The sequence below is a fragment of the Megalobrama amblycephala genome, linkage group LG3 (genome assembly GCF_018812025.1).
Source record: "Megalobrama amblycephala isolate DHTTF-2021 linkage group LG3, ASM1881202v1, whole genome shotgun sequence".
Lineage (NCBI taxonomy): Eukaryota > Metazoa > Chordata > Actinopteri > Cypriniformes > Xenocyprididae > Megalobrama > Megalobrama amblycephala.
The window spans coordinates 32,221,868-32,241,052 of NC_063046.1; the positions used below are offsets into that span (position 1 = coordinate 32,221,868).

The 19,185-nt window shown below is 40.5% G+C and overlaps 1 protein-coding gene across 2 annotated transcripts; it reads right to left on the reverse strand.

Annotated features, from left to right (window-relative positions):
- Positions 1–363: 363 nt before the first annotated feature.
- Positions 364–15,382, reverse strand: lingo1b (leucine rich repeat and Ig domain containing 1b). 2 transcript variants are annotated; one of them, XM_048185193.1, is made up of 2 exons: positions 15,058–15,382; positions 364–3,177 (listed from the first exon to the last, which is right to left on the reverse strand). In XM_048185193.1, the coding sequence occupies exons 1-2, from the start codon at positions 15,067–15,069 to the stop codon at positions 1,324–1,326; spliced, it is 1,866 nt and encodes a 621-aa protein (XP_048041150.1). In that variant the 5' UTR covers positions 15,070–15,382; the 3' UTR covers positions 364–1,323. The 2 variants fall into 2 exon arrangements, with proteins under 2 accessions (XP_048041150.1, XP_048041149.1); XM_048185192.1 differs by having other exon boundaries at positions 364–3,180.
- Between the last annotated feature and the right edge of the window lie 3,803 nt (positions 15,383–19,185).

A 19,185-nucleotide genomic window follows, 5' to 3' on the forward strand; every position in this document is an offset into this window, starting at 1 on the left:
TGGCTGTAATTCAATGATGCCCACTGCCAGTAGGGAACTGCTTGAACACTTCCGGTGGCTTCACCACAGTCATTTATAAAGATCAGTGGTAGCAACCTATAATCTTAGGTTGATTTAACATTTCAAATCCACTGTCAGTAATGTTATGTGTTCAATCCACTAACACTGAAATGAGTATTTACAGAGAAAAGATGTTTTTCAGAAAATGTTGAATAGTAATATGGTGTGTGAGGGAGAGCGAAGGTTTTAGCTGCACACCTTCTTAGCTGCACAGTGTCTCAATTTTCCTACCTCACCAGCTCTCAAGGTTTAATTCAGAGAGCAGAGCAAAATAAATAAGCAAAGACATTGAAGTATAAAAGCTTGTCATTTTAATATGTTTTACAGCCATCCATTGTCCCAAAAACAACACTGTAAGTGTTTTAAGGGTTGTAGAACACATTTACCTACACCGAGCAACTCCTGCCTTGTGAGAGTGGTAGAAAATGCATAATAGTATGGCAAATTGATGACATTTTGATGACTAAATCAATAAAATTGTAAACTTTTCACCAGTAGGTGAATAAAAACTAAGGAGATCTGTCTGATGGAATAGTAGTTTAGTGTGAGTACAACCACAGGTCCAATAGTTTTGTCACATGTTCAGTCAAAGCAAATGGCTTCAAATTCAAAGCTACATCTGGCTTTATGATACTATGTAAGGTGTCAAAACTGAATTCGCACCATCAAACCATATTTAATGATTAATACTTGACCTTTGAGATATTGATGATTGTCAAGCCTAATCGATAAATCATTTAAAACAAATTGATCTCTTATAAAGAGTTGGTAATGGACATTTACAGTGATTTAATTAGACCTATACACTTTGCATGTATCTAGATATAGCACATGCACTCCAGTAGGCTCGACAAATCCATATCCTCTGATCGGCTCCATTCATCCACTGTACTGCCCAGTGTACATCAAAATCATTATGTACAGAAAAAGAGACGAGAGGATGGGTATAAATCTATACCGGTCCTCTGGATTCTGGCTTTCGCACAAATTTCAACAGGACTATGTTTTTCAACACTTACCCAAACAAGTACATAGATTTTTGAAACCCTCAAATGACTTGTCTGCTTTCCCTTTAAGGACACAATCTCAGTGTGATTGATCTGTACAGTCTGTAAAAAAAAAATGTAAAAGGCTTGTGTCAGAACATTGTTCTTTTCATAATTATGTAGGGGTGCAAAGATTACGCCCTCATTCCTCCCTCAACATAAGTCTGTTTTCAAGAACACCTATTCACTTAATGCACACACAATGGTGATTAGTCTTTTAAATCATCTTCATACTGATCTTGTGAGATCCCTCAGTCGGGCTGTTTTCTCCATCTACTTTCCGTGGCACATACTCAATCTCAATGTTTGGCTTGGCATTGCCTTTCCCTCGACTCCAGAGGAACAAGAGCACCAGACAGAACAACACCACTCCCAAGAAAGAGATAAACCCCATGGTGGTAGCGATTATGAGAGTCTTCATATCAAAGGGAAAGGGATCCGTCGCACCAGTTCCATTGGCACTGTTATCATTGGGCTGGTTCGAAATGAAGGCAAAGGTCTTATTAGGTTGATGGGGCCAATTGGGAGAGTAGCTATGAACATGTAGGTGAGCCAAACGGGTGTCGTTACCTCCTGCATTGACGGCAATGCACATGTATGTGCCATTGTCTTGAATTTGGGCATATCTAACCTCTAAGGTGCCATCAGGAGACACCGACAGCCGGCCAATGCTTTTAGTTGTGATGAATTGCTTTTTTGGAGACTGCCATATAATCATGGGAACGGGGTCTCCATCTGCTTGGCAAGGGAATTGGACAGTGGTCCCCTCATCCACAAATCTATGAATGGCTTTGTGATCTCGGATCTTAGATTTCTGACAAGTGAAATAATTTGTCGGGAGAACATCCGGGAAGTCTTTGAACTCTTTACCCTGCAAAAACTCTGGTGTTTCACAAGATGGCTGCTGGCGGTTGAAATTAAGTCTCCATCGACGGCGAAAGACCCAGAGGAGACGACAGTCGCATGCTAAGGGGTTGTCATGAAGAGCCAGTGTCTCCAGATTGCCGACCGAGTGAAAGGCAGACTCTTCTAAAGTGCTTAATTTATTGCTGGATACATTGAGAACACGAAGGTAGTTGAGTCCTCTGAAGGAATAAGGCTCGATGCTGACTAGCCGGCCCCCAACCAAGTGAAAAGCCTGGAGCCTCAGCAAATTGTGCATTTTGTTGCCCTCCACAACCTCAATCGGATTGAAGGACAGGTTGAAAAATCGAAGGTACACCAGGTGCTGAATGGCCACGTAAGGGACGGCAGTGAGATTGCAGTTTGTGATGCTCAAGGTTGTGATGTTGAGTCCATGGAGGGACTTCGCGGTCAAGGTTTCTAAAAGAGGCCAGTTTGCTATCTCTAAGACTTTGAGTCGATAAAGCCTCCTGAAGGAAAAGTCTCGAATGGTGTTGATGTTCAGATGCCGCAGCCTGAGGGTCATCAGGTTGTGCAGATGACTGAAGGCCTCTGTTGGCACAGAGGTCAGGTTGCATCTTTCCATAGTGAGCTGCTCTAGGCTGCTGAGGCCATGAAAAGCTCGGTGAGAGATGAACACCAGGTCGTTGTCCCCCACCTCCAGCTCTTTCAGGTTGTAGAGGTCTTGAAACACGTTGTCCAACAAAATGACAATTTTATTCTCACTAATGTCTAACTGAGTGAGGTTACTGAGGCCAGTGAAAACACCCAGCTGAATCAACTTCAGCTTGTTGTTGCGTAGTCCCAGTGTTCGCAAGCCAAGGAGGTTGCTGAAGGCCCCTGGTTCAATGACGGAAATGGTGTTCTCATTAAGCTGTAGCTCCTCTAGGTGTGGGTAATTGAGAAATTCCTCAGGATTGATGGCTTTCAAACGGTTCTTGCTGAGATCTAACAGCCTCGTGTCAATGGGAATTCCCTCGGGGAGGGCCATCAGCTTCCGGCGATGACACACGACCGAGCGCTCTTGGGCACTGCACTCACAGCGAGAGGGGCAGCCAGTGGCAGAGCCGGACAGCACGGTACCCAGCATCAGGATGAGAATGGGCTGCCAGCATGCCACCAGGTAGCTGTGCCCACTTGCCTCTCTGGCCACCATTTTGATGGTAACCTGCTGAGAAAAAGGGTAGAGAGATTGGGTCACAATATGGACAAAATTCATTCCACAAGACAGAAAAAAGGCAAAGGAGCTGAGAGACAATCATGTTCTTAAAATAGCAAGAGATGGTGTTGGAGAAAATGCTGACGCTTAAAAAATGTAACAGACTACTGCACTGGAACATGCTGTGTAAAGGCAACTCAGAGCTTTGATTAATGATATAACAGAGACATTAAAAAGTAAAAGACGCTATGAGAAAAAGAAAACAACCATAAACAGCACTGGACCATAGAGAAGCATAGCCACAGAACTAGCCTTTTTATTTATTTTAAAAATATCTTGGACATGTAATTTGTAGTTTCCATCCTTTTGATGGCCAGTGGTACTTTCTTTTTTTGCACTGAAAATACATTTTCAATAATGGTTTGTACCACCATAAATTAGTAATGATTTAAGCGTACTAACTTTTATTTACAATTTAAATAAAAAGAAACAATAATTAAATATTCCTTTAAAATGAAGCATGGCATACATAAATAGCAGATGGTATACCATTAGTGTATACTATAAAAAAAAAAAAAAATACAGCAAGGGACATAAATCAGTAACATGAATCTAGAACGATTTATTTGCCATTTTAAAAAATAATATGTATTATTATCTGGTCTTTGAACCAAATATCTATTGTTATGGACATTTTACCTTAATACATGGTAATCTGATTTTTTTTTTTTCTTTCTTTTGAACATGATTAATGACTGCATTTAGAGTAGAACTGAAGTGTGGCCTGGGGACCACAATTCGGTTCTTAACAGGTTAAATCCAAATCAACTCCAAATCCAAAATTCCAAATTTTACTGTGCAAAATAGTAAGCCTTCTAAACCTCTGAGCCTTCAAACATTGCTTCCCAAATTGATTAAGTAAACTCAGTCTCAATCTCATAGCTTCTTTCAGCTATGTGCTTCAGAATGATGGAGATCTTGGTTTAGGGCTTGTGAAGAGGCTCGTGAAATATTGACATGAAGGAACACAAGACACACAGAACTTGCCAAAATGACACATGAGTTGCATTCGATGAGGCAGGAGGTTGCTAATTGGACTAGTCAAATACAAATCATGTTAAGTAGACAGGCCAGCTTTAATAATTAATTAGGTAAACTTTAAGTAGCTCCCATTTGTAAAGGAAGTGAAAGTGACCCAGAATTAAATACTTCTTGCTTTAGTAAATTCCAATACAGTTATGCAAACTCAATGGAAGCTGTATGATACTACTGTATGTAGATTCAACAGTAGAGTGTATATTTTATGAATAGAAAATGTTGGCCTGGTTTCACAGACAGGGATTTGATTAAGCCAGGATTAGGCCTTAGTTCAATTAAGACATTTTTTATACACTTTTATAAACGTGCCTTAGAAAAACATTACTGGTGTGCATCTTGAGACAAAACAATGGCACTGACATATTGTAAGACCAACGCTATCTCACGACCAATTCGTACGTATTTTACGAGGTGGCTATTTCGTACGGATTCGTATAACCTCACTTGTACAAATTCATATGATTTGTCTTAACCCCAGTAATGGGTAGGTTTAGGGGCGGGGTTAGGGGTAGGTCATTTGTTCGAATTCATATGAATTTGCAACTCGTAAAATACGTACGATTTGGTAAAAAACCTATATGAAATAGTACAAGTGAGGTCGTACGAATTTGTACGAATTAGCCACCTCATAAAATACATACAAATTGTTGTGAGATCGGGTTGTGTAAGACATGTCAGTGCATGTTGCTTTCAGTTAAAACACATCAAACTGGCATTTTAGTCTGGGACTAGGAAAACATTTTGTGAAACCGGGGGCTTATGTATAGCCAACTTGTATTTGCACGTTCGCAATAGAATATCTCAAGGGTAGCTATTATCATGGCACTTTGAAAACTACAAGATGCAGAAAGAGTGTTCTCTGAGAGAAAACTACAACACAACTGACAGCACTGTGAAGTGGCTTAGGCCAGACTAGTTTGATCGAATGAAACTGCCTGCAGAAAGAGGCATAGATGCATAGATTTAATGCATAGATTTGCTGATTCCATCTCTGAGTGTTGTCAGGTGTGACCAAAGATTCTTTTGAGTTCTGGTTTGAAATTAGGTGAGTAGTTTCAATGATATCAATTCCATATTAGTGCTCCTCAACAAGATCAAAAGGAGCGTTACTGTCAAGGGTGCTTATCCCTCGTTCATCTATCGAGTGTGATCTGCATACAGTCAGGGAGCAGAGCGATCAGGCTACTGTGAGAGAATTACTACATCGATTAAACGACTAGTGTGGCATGAAGAGGTGTAAGGGTGAAGGTCATGACGTAAACAGAGCTGCCAAGAACGGGATGTTTTAATCACGCTAAATCTATCACGATCTTCCCCGACTGAGCAGGCATCAAGCCTCCGGAGGCATAACAGGGTTATTTGAATGGTTATTATGTGTGACATATCCTGCGATGCAAATTTCTGTTCAATTTGCATGTCTCCCGAATATCTGCCAAACCTTTGACCTTTAACTATAATTGGGGGGATTTGTCAGAGGAGAGAACAGGTCAAAGGTACTGCCTCATTAAAATTATTGACAAATTTGCTTAGTAATTTTAAAAAGCAAACAAAAGCAGATGGAAATCACTATAAAATTACAGTAGGTCTCTATGGTGTGATCACAGTTTTCCTAATTAAACATGGCCGTTGCTTCCAATATCAAAATTTTGTATTTTGTTCACTGTTGTGGTTGTCACATAGTACTCCCACAGGAAGAAAATAGCTCTGCTCATGGGCAGAAATGTGTACCTGTTTTACAACTGATGAAAAGCGCACTGAAAACATTTGTGCCGTTATTTCTTGGCCTGCAATTTGCAAATGCTTGCCAATGGGTGAACTGAAAATGATGATGATTTAAATAAAAAAGAAAAAAACAAAAAGCCTAATCAACATGTACCAAAAATGTTTTTCTTTTTTTTTTTTCCAAATTGAAATTATGGATTGTGTGACACACGCACACACACACACAAACACACACACACTTCCATCTTTGTTCCTAATCACTCTAACCTTTGTTTTAGCCCAAATGCTAAGGTATGCAAATGCTTTAAAACTAATTTGGCCTCAGTGGTCAACTGATGGCAATTGAAAAGCCACTACACAAAGTGTTGGATTTATTATCCAATTAAAAGATTAAATCATCGCTCAGGAAGCCCCCATTCTGTAAACATACAAATCAAAGTCTGTCAGGCAACTATGAATAATGTATGAAGAAGGAAAAAACTCCTCTCTGTTGCACTGCCAGAATATTGCATTGACGGAGTAATTCTCAATATAGTGAACTCGCTCACATGGTCAATAGCTCATCTTATTAGTCAACACCCTGCATGAATTTCCATGTAGAGAATTGTGTCTTTAAAGGCATATCTACCTCAGGGCACTTTAGTGTAACCAGCGGTTCCTAGCGTGCAATATATTCAGACAGAAATGTGCGCCTTTAGCCTGATTGATTTGAAGAAATATACAGTAGTCAATGAGAGCCATTCTGCATATGGGAAAAGGGAGTAGTGCACTTGTATTTGATTCTTAAAGTCGAGCCAGTTCTGTAACAAGCATGCACCTCACTATTAAAAGGCCATCTCTGTTGTTATAAATTTACTGTTCCCTTAAGAAGCAATTTAAATGCAGCTGTTTACATTAAAAGCATGATATATTGAGCATGCATCAACATTCCCATTTTAGAACAGCGCTAAGCATTCTCTTTGTTTAATAATTACTACCCGACATTCAGTCACACGACAGGCTGCGTGCCGTTTAAAGCGGGTTGGTCTCCTAAGATCTTTGTGGTGGAAATTACATTTTCTCCTCTGTTCTTTTCCCTCAGTAACATAGGAAGGTCATACCCATTCAACTCTGCCCACTAGCTCGAAGGGAAGAAATAAAGTGTCAAACACAAGTATATTTTAATATAGTGCTCCTCTGAGAAAGGGACCCTCAAATGTAATGCCCTATTTTGCCATATTGCAACATCCACTGTATCTCAAACTCAGCATGGCATGGGTTTGAACAGGAGCAATTCAGAAGACAGTCAAGTTCAATCAGTCAATAAAATATGAGCAAGTTAATTGACGAGTCCATATCCAGTTGATAATGAAAGGGTCTGCAGCCTTGCTTTTCAATTATCTGATGTCTGCAGGTGGGAGGAATTAGCGAGGCCTCTTTTTCACAAGGTGTCTTCCGACTGATGCCTCCTTCCTCTACTAATGGAGGCCTAGATCTCTTTTAGATTACTGCACCTTCCCAACACTCATGAAGTTAATAAGCATTGCGCTTCAAAGATTTGTCCTCTTCTTTGCTATTTGTTACTTTCAGGGCTATCTGTCAAGCTAGAGGGCAAAATCAATTCTGCCTCCAACGTAGGAAAACCAAGCCATTTATCTGTTTAAGCTAGAGACCATCACAGAGAAATGAATGTTTAAGGTTGAAACTCTTAGCAAATATGAGTATTTACCTTTGTCAATGAAAAACAATTGTTTTTCATGGACGCTTTATTTCAAGGCTAATTACACAGACGAAACCAAACGCGTCCGTCACGACGATATCAAGATTCATTGTCATCTGAAACCACAGAGGATGGCTATCAGTTGAATTGATTTTATATTTTCATGTTACACCACTCATGTGTTTGAGTGCTCACTGGATGATATTCTGTCTCTCCCACTCATGTACAAATGTAATTCAACCCAAAGGTCCATCTTCCTGCTCTCTCTCCCACTCCGTCCCCTCTGTTTCATCCTGGCGATAACCTTGAGGAAAAAATATCACGTCGGACCATCTACGCAGTCTCTATTTTCTCTCCCTGTTCACCATCGTACTCTTGACCTTGGCGGTGAGCCTCAGCTTGACCAAACAAGACAAATAAGTAAAGCTTGGGAGTGACCCACTTGCAGATCCCTATTTATTTGGGTTTTATAGGCCCTGGAATTAAGATGCGTTTTGGTCGATTGGATCACAAGTAGACCATGGAGACGTATACCGTTTACACCTGGTGTTTTAATCTGTACACTTTCAACCACTTCTGTCCTTATTTCTTGTAGGGGAAGGTTTATGGACAGGTAAATGTATGGGTTTTTTCAGATCTTTTGAATGGACAAAATAAGCTTGCGCAATTTACATATGAATGCACCCGGAGATGATGGAAAAACATATATGGAGAGCAGCAGCTTTCGCTTCTGCTCTGAAAGCCACAAAACCACAGCAAATGCAGTGAGTGAGTGCTAAGGAATGGTAAGAGAACATTGTGCTTGGTATGTTTTTCGTCTTGAAACCAAACTTTGGTCTTAAATCAACAAAGTTTAAATCCCATCTGGCGAGCGCGCTTCCCATAATGTTAATGCATTAAGTCAGTAGGCGGAGAACAGACAGTCTTTTTTTGCTGTTTAAACACATTCGACCACATGGGCCTCTACGTTACAAAAACAATCTATATGCGTTTCAAAGTGGTCACAAGTAGACAAGCGTCATCCACTTGTGATCCGATCAACCAAAATGCATCTTAAAGGTGCTAAAGAGGATCTTTTCGTCGACTGAGAAACCAAAGACTGTTACTGAGTTTTTGAAATTAGCACATGCGTAAGAACAACCCCCCTCCTTCACAGCTCATTTCGAGGGAACGCCTCCCAAAACTCGTGCAAGAGTATTGGAACACGAGTGTTTACCACCGACATTCGCTGTGTTGTGTTAGTGGATTCATTATGTCGGACTCACCGCAGGTAACTCATAATCTGCAGTTGTTACTCCTGTCTCCTGACAAAAACATTGCATGCGGCGCCTGTAGAGTGTGGAAAGTTACTGGAGCGCGCAGCCGCGCACGTCTCTCACAAGGAACGTCATGGCAGTGATTGACAAGCCAGAGGGCCAATCGTTTACGCGATGATCACGTAAACGATTGGCTGATGTTTTTAAGGCCTACCTCGTGCACAGATGATGTATATTAATATTATTCCTTTCAGTGCACCTAATAAATAGTCTTTTATCAGTTAGTAAAGACAGTTTCAAGTAATATTGCAAAAATGTATAAAACAAAACATCCTCTTTAGCACCTTTAAAGGTCCCGTTCTTCGTGATCCCATGTTTTAAACTTTAGTTAGTGTGTAATGTTGTTGTTAGAGTATAAATAAAATCTGTAAAATTTTAAAGCTCAAAGTTCAATGCCAAGCGAGATATTTTATTTAACAGAAGTCGCCTACATCGAACGGCCAGTTTGGACTACATCCCTCTACTTCCTTCTTTAATGACGTCACTAAAACAGTTTTTTGACTAACCTCCGCCCACAGGAATACACAAAAAAAGGGGGCGTGGTCTTGTTGCGCTCCCACGGAGAAGAGCAAGAGTTGCGTTTGTAGAGTGTGTTTGTCGCCATGTCGTCGAAACGCTGTTATTTTCATCCCGCAGTCCAATCACCTTTGTTTGGCCTTCCCAAGGACGCTGTACTTAGAGATCAATGGTTACAATTTATGTTTAACTCGGTTCCCGAAAATTATAATCCACATGTAAAACTATGTGCAGCACGTTTACAATAACACTGAGCGCGTGCATCTCCACATTATGGTAAGAGGCGTGACCTTTCCGGGCAAGGTTCGCTAAGCTGCTGTCGAATCACAACACAGGAACCGCTGGCACAATCAGAACTCGTTACGTATTTCTGAAGGAGGGACTTCATAGAACAAGGAAGTCATCAGCCCGTTTTTATGACAGTGGAAACAGCGGTATACAGATAAGTAAATTATGTGAAAAATACTGTGTTTTTTTACACGCGAAACATGAACACATGTTATATTGCACACTATAAACACAATCAAAGCTTCAAAAAACCACGAAAAACGGGACCTTTAATACCAAGTGTAAACAGGACCATAGTCAATATAGGCCCAAATAAGAGTTCAAAATGACAAAAGACACATTCAGTGTGTTTTCCAATTGGCACTGTGTTCTCACAATGTACGTTAAACGCAAACGAGTGTTTCGGTCAGGGATTTACCTTCCAGTTTAGATAAAACAATTATGAAACATGTTTTACATAGTAATTAATAACTTGTTTTGATCTACAGAGAGTTATACTTTGGGGGAGAAAAAAACATTTACAGTAAACAGCAGGGTTTTTGTGCTTTCTATTAACACAGTACTATATCAAAGAAGGAATAATTTGCTAATGGTGGGGTGATTCATCATTGAGTAGAATATTTATTGTACAATATTGAGAGAAAACAGATTAAACATTGTGAGTCAGGTTGCTGTTTTACTGCATTAAAAAATCTTTAGACATTTTAAATCTGGTTAAATTAAAATTCATGATTCATAAATTATAAAAAGACCAGACTGTAATCATATTTCTACTCATTTGAAATGCATAAATACAAACGCAGGAAGAAAAAAACACGAGAGAGAAATAATGAAAATAAGTTGCGTTTTGAGGACGGTCTGATGTGAGCCACAAGTAAAAACTATTTGGAAGAACATTTAAAAAATGTTTAATTTTGCTTTAATTGTTATTACATTCTTTCAGAGAGAAAGATTTAAATAATGATTCATTTGTGCTGGCAAATGATACCACTAAGCATAATGTTTTATAATAGGCACAACAGTCTAATAGAAAGCTACTGTGAGTTGAAAGTAAAGCGAATATAGAGTGCAGCAACTAATTGGCTATACTGGCCTGAGGGAGTTCATTTTGTTCCTTCTTCCAATCTATTTATTCATCATCCCTTTCCTTCTGCCTGTCGCTCTCTCTTTTTCTCCCTCTCTGGCATCACACTGCACACATTTCACAGTATGAAGCAAATCAGTGGTTAACAGCTATCTAAATATTCCCAATACATAAATAGTTATCTGCTAAATTGCTGGTAATTAGTTGTCCGCTCTCATGCAATCTGGTTGTGAAATGGCACGGGTGACCCACTCACTCTGTGTCTGTAATGTTCAATTCATTTATACCCTGATCGTTTAAAACTTTTATGTAAAGAAATGTTTTATAGATACAGTTGTGACAGTTGGAGTCACATTCACTTGCTGAAGTTCTACAGGACCTTTGTGCGGTCTGCAGAGAGGAATTGACTGCTAAAACGTATTCGTTTATATCTGGTTTGCTTATCTGTTGTACCTATAACATAACGGACTAGCATATAATCCAAAGCGGAGTGGAAAAAGAGACACTTTGTTTACAAAAACTTCTGGATGGTAGGACACTGAAAATAGCGTTAAGTCATTAAGTTGTGAGTGGCAAATCAAGTCGCTACCATTCATCACAACATAAGCAGGTGTCTTCATCGGTATTTACAACAGCACTTAATCAGTGAGGACCTGAGCCAAATCAATAATCAGCCCTGCTTGCCCCTCACATTTGTCTTCTTCCTACCCCCCACAAACAACTTTGTATACCAAATCAGCTTGGGTTTTAAGCCTATGGATTCAGCATTCAAAGCAGAGATGCATCTTCCAACTGTTTGCTTCCATTTGACTCCTCTCTTTTGATCTTGTTTTTTGATGACAGTAAGATTTAGATCAAAGCCCAAGGTTTGGAAAGCTACATTCCAGTAAAGGAAAAAGTAACATGAACCTTGATGTCGAAACATAGAGTACTCTAGATTTATTGAAGCAAAAATGTCAAGCACTGCGCTGAAATTTATACCATTCAAATAAAAGGTATGACTAAACCGTCAAAGCGAAACTTTTGTATAGAGAGGAATATGGACAGTTTGTATATGGAATTGAGTAGCATGCTGAAACAAGTCGTCTGAGCGTCTGAATACTGTACATATTCACAATGACTTCTCCTCACAGCTTGCCACGCTTGTACTCTAAAAGCATTTAAATCTGAAGCAAAAATGAAAACCGCCATCGAAAAGATGGTTCAGACCAAGAGAAACACCCTTCTTTGTGCCGACTGGTGGCCTGGAAGTTTCATGCCATCATAAATTGAGTAAACGACATGAATGTTTCAACTCCAAGCATGGTTGAGATTGAAGTTAGTTATGACCTGTCATCTGAATATTGGTCTTCTGACTAACTGCCGATGGAGCAATATGTGATGGTTGCAGTTTAAATAAAGGGCTGGTAATGAAACAGATGCACTTTGTTTCTGTCTCTTACACTTCACGATAAAACACACCTATTCCTTGTAAGCGGCATCATGCATGTGCCCACTCGTCAGTCTGCTGAAACATTATATAGGTTATTTCAGCCCAAGGTCTGGCTAAATTTCCAAAGCTATGGCTGCTGTCTGGTTCCTTGTCATGGTGTGAAGTCTAATTGGGCCCAGTCCCATGTCAGTCCTCCCCTCAGCTTTCCGGCAACGGTTAATAATAATTCCATAAAGTGTTTTTCATTCCTCATTAACGCTCTTGAGATTCACTTTAAATTCACCGCTACCAGCAGGCAAAGCTGGTAATTACTCCAACCACTCTTCCTCTTTTAAACACAGGGCTCTTTGTTTTGGGTTTAATTGAAACAAAAGAAGAGAGAAAATGTGGAGAGAATATAGGACACCCGTAATCCCAAAAGCAATCTAGCTCAAGCCGAGCTCCTCTGAGTTCTTTATCAATGGTTCTATTAGGAAGGAGCTTATCTCACGAAATTAGCCACGGGATAATCACTTTCGAGCTTCCTGAATTATGCTAGCATTGTTCATCTGACCAGCACTCCATCCAAGGCTAATAATTTGATTACTCCGATACAATCAATGATATCTTCTTCTCGTCTTTCACAAGGCGCAAATTTTGCCATCAGCAGCCACCCAGATGATCGGTGGAGATAGGATGCCAACTTCCGCAAAATGACAGATAGCATTGCTTCAAACACATAAAGATCATTTTCATTCACACGCGTACGTAACCCTTAGAAACGGGGTGGCAATAAAGTAAGGCATGGGCCCGGTCTCATATTTTTTACTTTTTACATAAAGCTGTTATGATTAAATTTTAATGGGTGAGTCTGCTGCAGTGAAGCGACTCTGTGACCTTCTGAATACATTTGTGGGAGGCTGGAGTGAGTGTGCGCTGTCTGATATGCCACTCGGTCGCCTCTCACAGCAGCCCCTTGCTGGCTTTCCCGCTATGTACAGCCCTATTTCAATAGTCCCTCATTTTGTGTGACAGAAAAGAGCTGCTGCGCTGATGGCGTCCGATTCTTGCATCCCTTCACAATAAGGACAAATGCACGGCCGGTCTGTCTATCTATGCCACGGCCGAAAGCAGGCCCTCACTGACTGCTTAAAAAAGCTTATAGAAGAGAATGAATAGGGAAGCAGAGAGGGATGCGGTGGGTTCGCAATCGGAAAGGATATGAATTTCAATGATTTTTGGGATTTTAGCCCATTTTTACTGCCTGGGCTGCATCATTCACAAAAGCTGTGAAAACACGAGGGCTGACAGTCACAGGCTCTAATCTATGTGTGAACGCATGGCACAAGAGCGTGAGGTGATGCAGTTCTCCTGTAGCACTGCCTTATCTTGTTTCATCTGCTGTTTGTTATCAGACTGCAGCATTATCATAATGGCTATTACCACCAACTGAGAATCTGCTCGATGAGGAGATTGCCTTTTAACACAGTCACCAGAATACTGAAACACATCTCAATGTATAGGCTGTCTTATTCGTATCACTATTCAGTGCTGAATTTTTAGCCATTGCTCTGTTTTGGCCTGGATTTCTCAGCTGGCAGCTACAGCATCTTCAGAATGTGGCCAGGATACTGTTGCCATGCAGTTGTTTCATGTTCCAGTCTTCCTATCCAACACAAGCCTATGTGCATATTGCAGATGCATCGTGTTTTGATTGATAACCCTGAGTTTCCCAGGGAGGGAAAAAAAAAAAAAAAAAAAACAGGAGGAGGAGGTTTTTGGAGAGCACATGGTGTCTTGGATTTGAATCTGAGAATCGGCTCACACCTTGTGCGAACATTTTTGGCCTCTATATGTGATGGCAAATAATATAAAATTTCATGTTGTTTTTTTATAGATGTGAACAGACAATGCAAATTTATATAAGAAACTATAGATAGAGGGATCTGACAGCTGTAAAGGATGTACCAATGAGAACACTGAGATGAATGTATGAGTATGAATCTTTGATGTATCCAGTAAGTCTCCTCTTAATGTATTTTTGACAGCTTGCCAAGATTAAGAAATGAAGTATAATGTTGTTATTCCTTTAAACGCCACATTAGCTGCGGAGGAAGTTGCTTCCAAGCAGTAAAACAACGAGAGAGGGGAAAGGAGAGCAAGAAAGAGAAAATGAGTGTGTGTGTGTGTGTGACAGAGAAAGAAAGTGTGAGAGAGAGAGGAAGTGAGAGAGAGAGAGAGAGAGAGAGAGAGAGAGAGAAAAGAGGCTCTATAATGAGGTCTGTGAATTAAAGACTCAAACGCGTTGAAAGCAATACATTATTTTCTTTCATAATGCATCTTGCAAAATAAAGAGCCTTAAGCCATAAACCATGACAACAGCACCAAAAATACACTCAGAAGTCTCACATACATTCAAGCGTGCACTATAGACAACATTTATCATAACCTGGGGGATGGATTGAGATTTTTTTAGAAACATAGTGCAGGTGAAAATATTCATGAATGCTTACATGGCCAGATATTCATTTTTGGCAAATGACCCCCTCCCTGTGCACTGACAGTCCACAGTATTTGGTCCCGTGTCCGGTTAAGAAGCATTATTCAGCATCTTTCTCTCCTGAGCCTGTGCACTATCCCTCTCGGACACACATTTCCCCCTGAAAACCCCAGTCTCATCTCCCCCTTTCAGCCCTTTGCAGAATCTCAGAGTTCTCGAAACGCTTATCTGGCACTGAATGCAAACTGCTCTTACCAGAAACGTCATGCGGTGGAGTCTAAATTTGGCAATTCCATCCTGCCGGAGTGCAGCTTGGATCCGAATCTCTCCAGAGTGGCAGGGTGGCACACAGGAGGCCTTTGAAGAATTTCATGAGTGAGAGGAAAAACAAAAACGGCAAACAATTCCTCAAAGCAAGCCAGGGGTCCAGAAAATTCTCAGAGTGTGGAGCACGAGCAGCTACAGTCCACAGAATACATGAGTCTGTCCCAGATGCAGGCATGCATGTAAACAGGAGTGCACCCGCTCACATACATGCCATACCCAGCAGAGCGAGAGCGCGAGCGCGAGTGAGGGAAGAAAGATGGAGAGGGAGGAGTCGAAGCTGTGCAAGGTGGAGGGAGGAGCTGTGGCGCATTGAGATGGAGAGATGGAGGAGACGGAGGGAGCGAGGGAGGGGGGAGAAAACCTAAGACTGACAGGCAGAGAGGGATAAGGAGTGAGAAGGAGGGGGGAGGAAAAAAGAAACAGCACAAAGCTCAAAACAGGGGACAATGTAACTAATGAAATTCAATTCTCCTTTCATCAGACCGACTGCAGCAGGAAACAGGAGCAGGAACGGAGGGATGCCGGCATGGGGGGTGGGGGGTTGACACAGAAATTTTAGTATACCTTTGTGAAACCTGTCTCTACCTCTCTGTCATCCTGTCAGAACATGGCGATTAATGCTGGGCTTTTATGCAAAAGGCAGCGTTCGTCAAAAGCAACCGGGAGCTGCAATGTGACAAATGGATGACTCATGGAGGTAAACAGGCAGGGTGGATAAACAACAGCCAATGGAGAGAGAGTGAGAAAGAGCCGGAGACACAGAACGAGAGAGAGAGATGAGGAATTTGGCCGAATGGGCTGAGTCTGCTTAGCCAATCGCAGTAGTGAACTGCAAGGTCAGTCTATGGGGGATTTGCCCTGCGGGATATAATCAGGTGTAAATCCTTGTAAGTTCCCACACCATTATACTAAACAATAAGCGAGAGGCGGTGGCGCGGCAGGTAGGGAGACGAGCGAGATTACTGGTGGTGGGGTGAGGGGGAATAATCAAATGCAGATTCGATGGGGTGGAGGGGAAGGGTGATGTGGAGCACGAGGCACAGGGGTTGTTGAGCGGCACAAACAGACTGAAGAGGAGCTTCAATATTCCTGTGAGCGAAAGGGCAGAGGAGGAAGACGAAGAGCGGCAGAACCGACCCTACGTGCGTGAGGGATTTATCTCTGCACAGTACAACCAGATCAAGGCACGATGTGGGAGAGGGAGTGTGCGTGTGTGTGATCCGTTGTGGATCTGTCCTAGACGTTTTGTTAATGCTCTAATCTTCCAGTGGAACACCAACGCAGAGCTGGCAATGGTGTGACTTATTAGATGAGCTGGTGTGTGGTATATGGCACCAGTCAATGTTCTTGTGATAGAATTATCACTACACATTACAGGGCTGTGCGTTACAGCATTGCCAGTTCCAAAGTGGCTTTTTGAAATAAGATTCGCTCTATGGATTCTCTGAACAAGCTGCTTTTTTGAAGCAGACAGACAATAAGAGCTAAAAAAGAATGAAAATTGCATACAAAAGCATTAGTACTTTGTGGGTGCAATGCAGCGAGTTGCAGAGCAAATATTAATTCCTAAGGAGATCTCACTAATGGACCAACTTTATGCTTTTTGACATATTTAGTTCACAGAATTGACCTGTTTTAACCTGGCAAGATATGCTTAAGGTCTCAAGAGCCCATGAAACTTGACGTATTTTCTATGGAAACATGACATTTGGACGTGACCTGCTATAGCCTTTAAGTCCCCTTGTAGTCAATAATTGTATCCCTTAAAACTCGTCTTTGATCACCAAAATGACATATTAAAATGTTGTTTTTTTTCCTGTGAAAATAATTTCACCATGCCTTAAAATGGCTTAAGTGTAACTCTACACCCTTGTTTCATTTAGTATACATGGAAACATGAATATGCATATTAGTCCCCACCTCCATTCAATCACACCAGCTGAATCACACAGCGGACCTCATCCACTCGGCCAACTTGGCAAGTGGAAATACTGGTGTAATTCAGCCATATATGTTTGAACCAGAAACTGATTCAGAAGAGTGGAAGAGTGAATTATACAGGCTCATCTACAAATCGATGTATAAGAATGGTAATGCATTTTAGTATTGCTCTCTACGTCGGACACATATCGGTAATTGATATGATTAGCCGTTGGCTTGACTACATTATCAAACAGCTAATAATGTTTTGCTAATGTTACACAAACTATGTTCCCATGCACCACCTCATAGTCAGACAGCTGACTTCTAAAAATCAGCATCCTTAGAAACGCTTTGAACAACTTGGAATGTCAGTGGGGGAAGTTCATCATGACATCGTAATATACATTATGTACATAATTAATCCACTATATTGCTAAATATTCCGATTTTTCATATTAACAGAAAAATATATCGGGATAACCTGGCTTCTCGAGACCCCCCTGCTTCGCAGCAGTTAATAATGAGAACAGGGGCGATTTCGAAAACTGCGTTTTTGAGACTGTCTTTGGTTCACTGCAGTTTTAAGGAGAAAATACTTATCAATGGTGTTGACTAATAAATTTGTACATTAAAAACACCACATACATAACAACATTAAAAACTTGATTTTCACCACAGTGGGTCTTTAAACCTGCATGATTTGTTACAGTTGGTTCTCAAATGGCTTTGCTCCAGTACCCACACTCTAAAAATGCTGGGTTAAAAACAACCCAAGTTGGGTTGAAAATGGACCAAAACCAGCGACTGGGTTGTTTTAAGTGGTGGAAATAACGGATGATGGGCACAGAATGCTAACAAAACTCTGAGACATTTACAATCACACACCCACCATAGGTGTAGCTTGCAAACTCAAAATACATAAGTGATATACCTCAATTTAAATAGATTTGTGTGTGTGGTGGTGTGGGTTTCAGGGATGTTTAGATAAAGTTAACGTTCACTTTTCTTAAAAATATTTAGCTATCAGATCTGTTTAAATGCTTCAGTTTGTTTTCACTATATAATATATTAAAACAAATGGAAGCATTTAAACTGATATAATACTGTATATCAGTTTAAATACTTAAATATTATATTATATTTTATTATATTATAATGTAAGCCTAATAAAAAAATTATCTCACAAGGGGATTGTTTAGGGCTCCTTGCCATAAAAAATCGTAACCTCCTGGTATATAAAATCTGGGAAATTCATAAGCAGTAAACATGTAATTTTGATGGTTTAACACTGTCTGTTGCTAATAATTAACTGTACAAAAACACATTATGGTTGTCCATCATTGTAACTGCTCATATTATATTATTATAAAGAATTGAACTGTCCTGCAGGAGGACAGAAATTATTTTTTAATAAAATTTCTTGGTAAAGACTGGTACAGTTAATACAGCAATGTGAAAAAAACTCAGGTTACCTAAAATGTGCTTAATTTAGTGACTGAACTGCTTGTTTTCACACATATTATTTAATAAATCACTAAGTTACATCAACGGTCAAATAAAATAGAAACGGCACATTAAAGTTAAATGTTACAGATGTATGATAAAACCATTTTTTTTGTGTGTGTTTATGTTCATTGTACAGGTCTGATATAAAGTATGTTTTTGCTCAGGTGGCCAAAATGTGTAGCCTGACTACGTCAGACTTCCTACTTCCGCTCAATTTCATTTCGCTTCTGTACTCAGTCTGATACAGCGTCAGAGCTTTGTGTTTGCCACCGGTCTGGAAACAGCCGGGCCAATCAACGAACAGAGGGCGGGCTGAGAGCCGTGACGTAGATGCTAAGCGCCGAGTTTTACATTGTAGGTTAGAGAAATCGAAAACCGAAACGACCGCGGAAATGGGAAACGAGACACGGGATGCAAACTTCGGGATGCATTAACTTCGCATAATCTGCAAAAGTCGTTTACAGCCATGTTCACTCCGGTATTTCGCTCACATCATCATGTGTTTACAACAGGTTTACAGTGGAAGTTAAATCATAGATTTGAGTTTGATGCATGATGTCTGTGCTTCGATGCGGCTGTACAGGCGGATAACATACGTCATAACTAAACGTATCTGATTGGCTTACG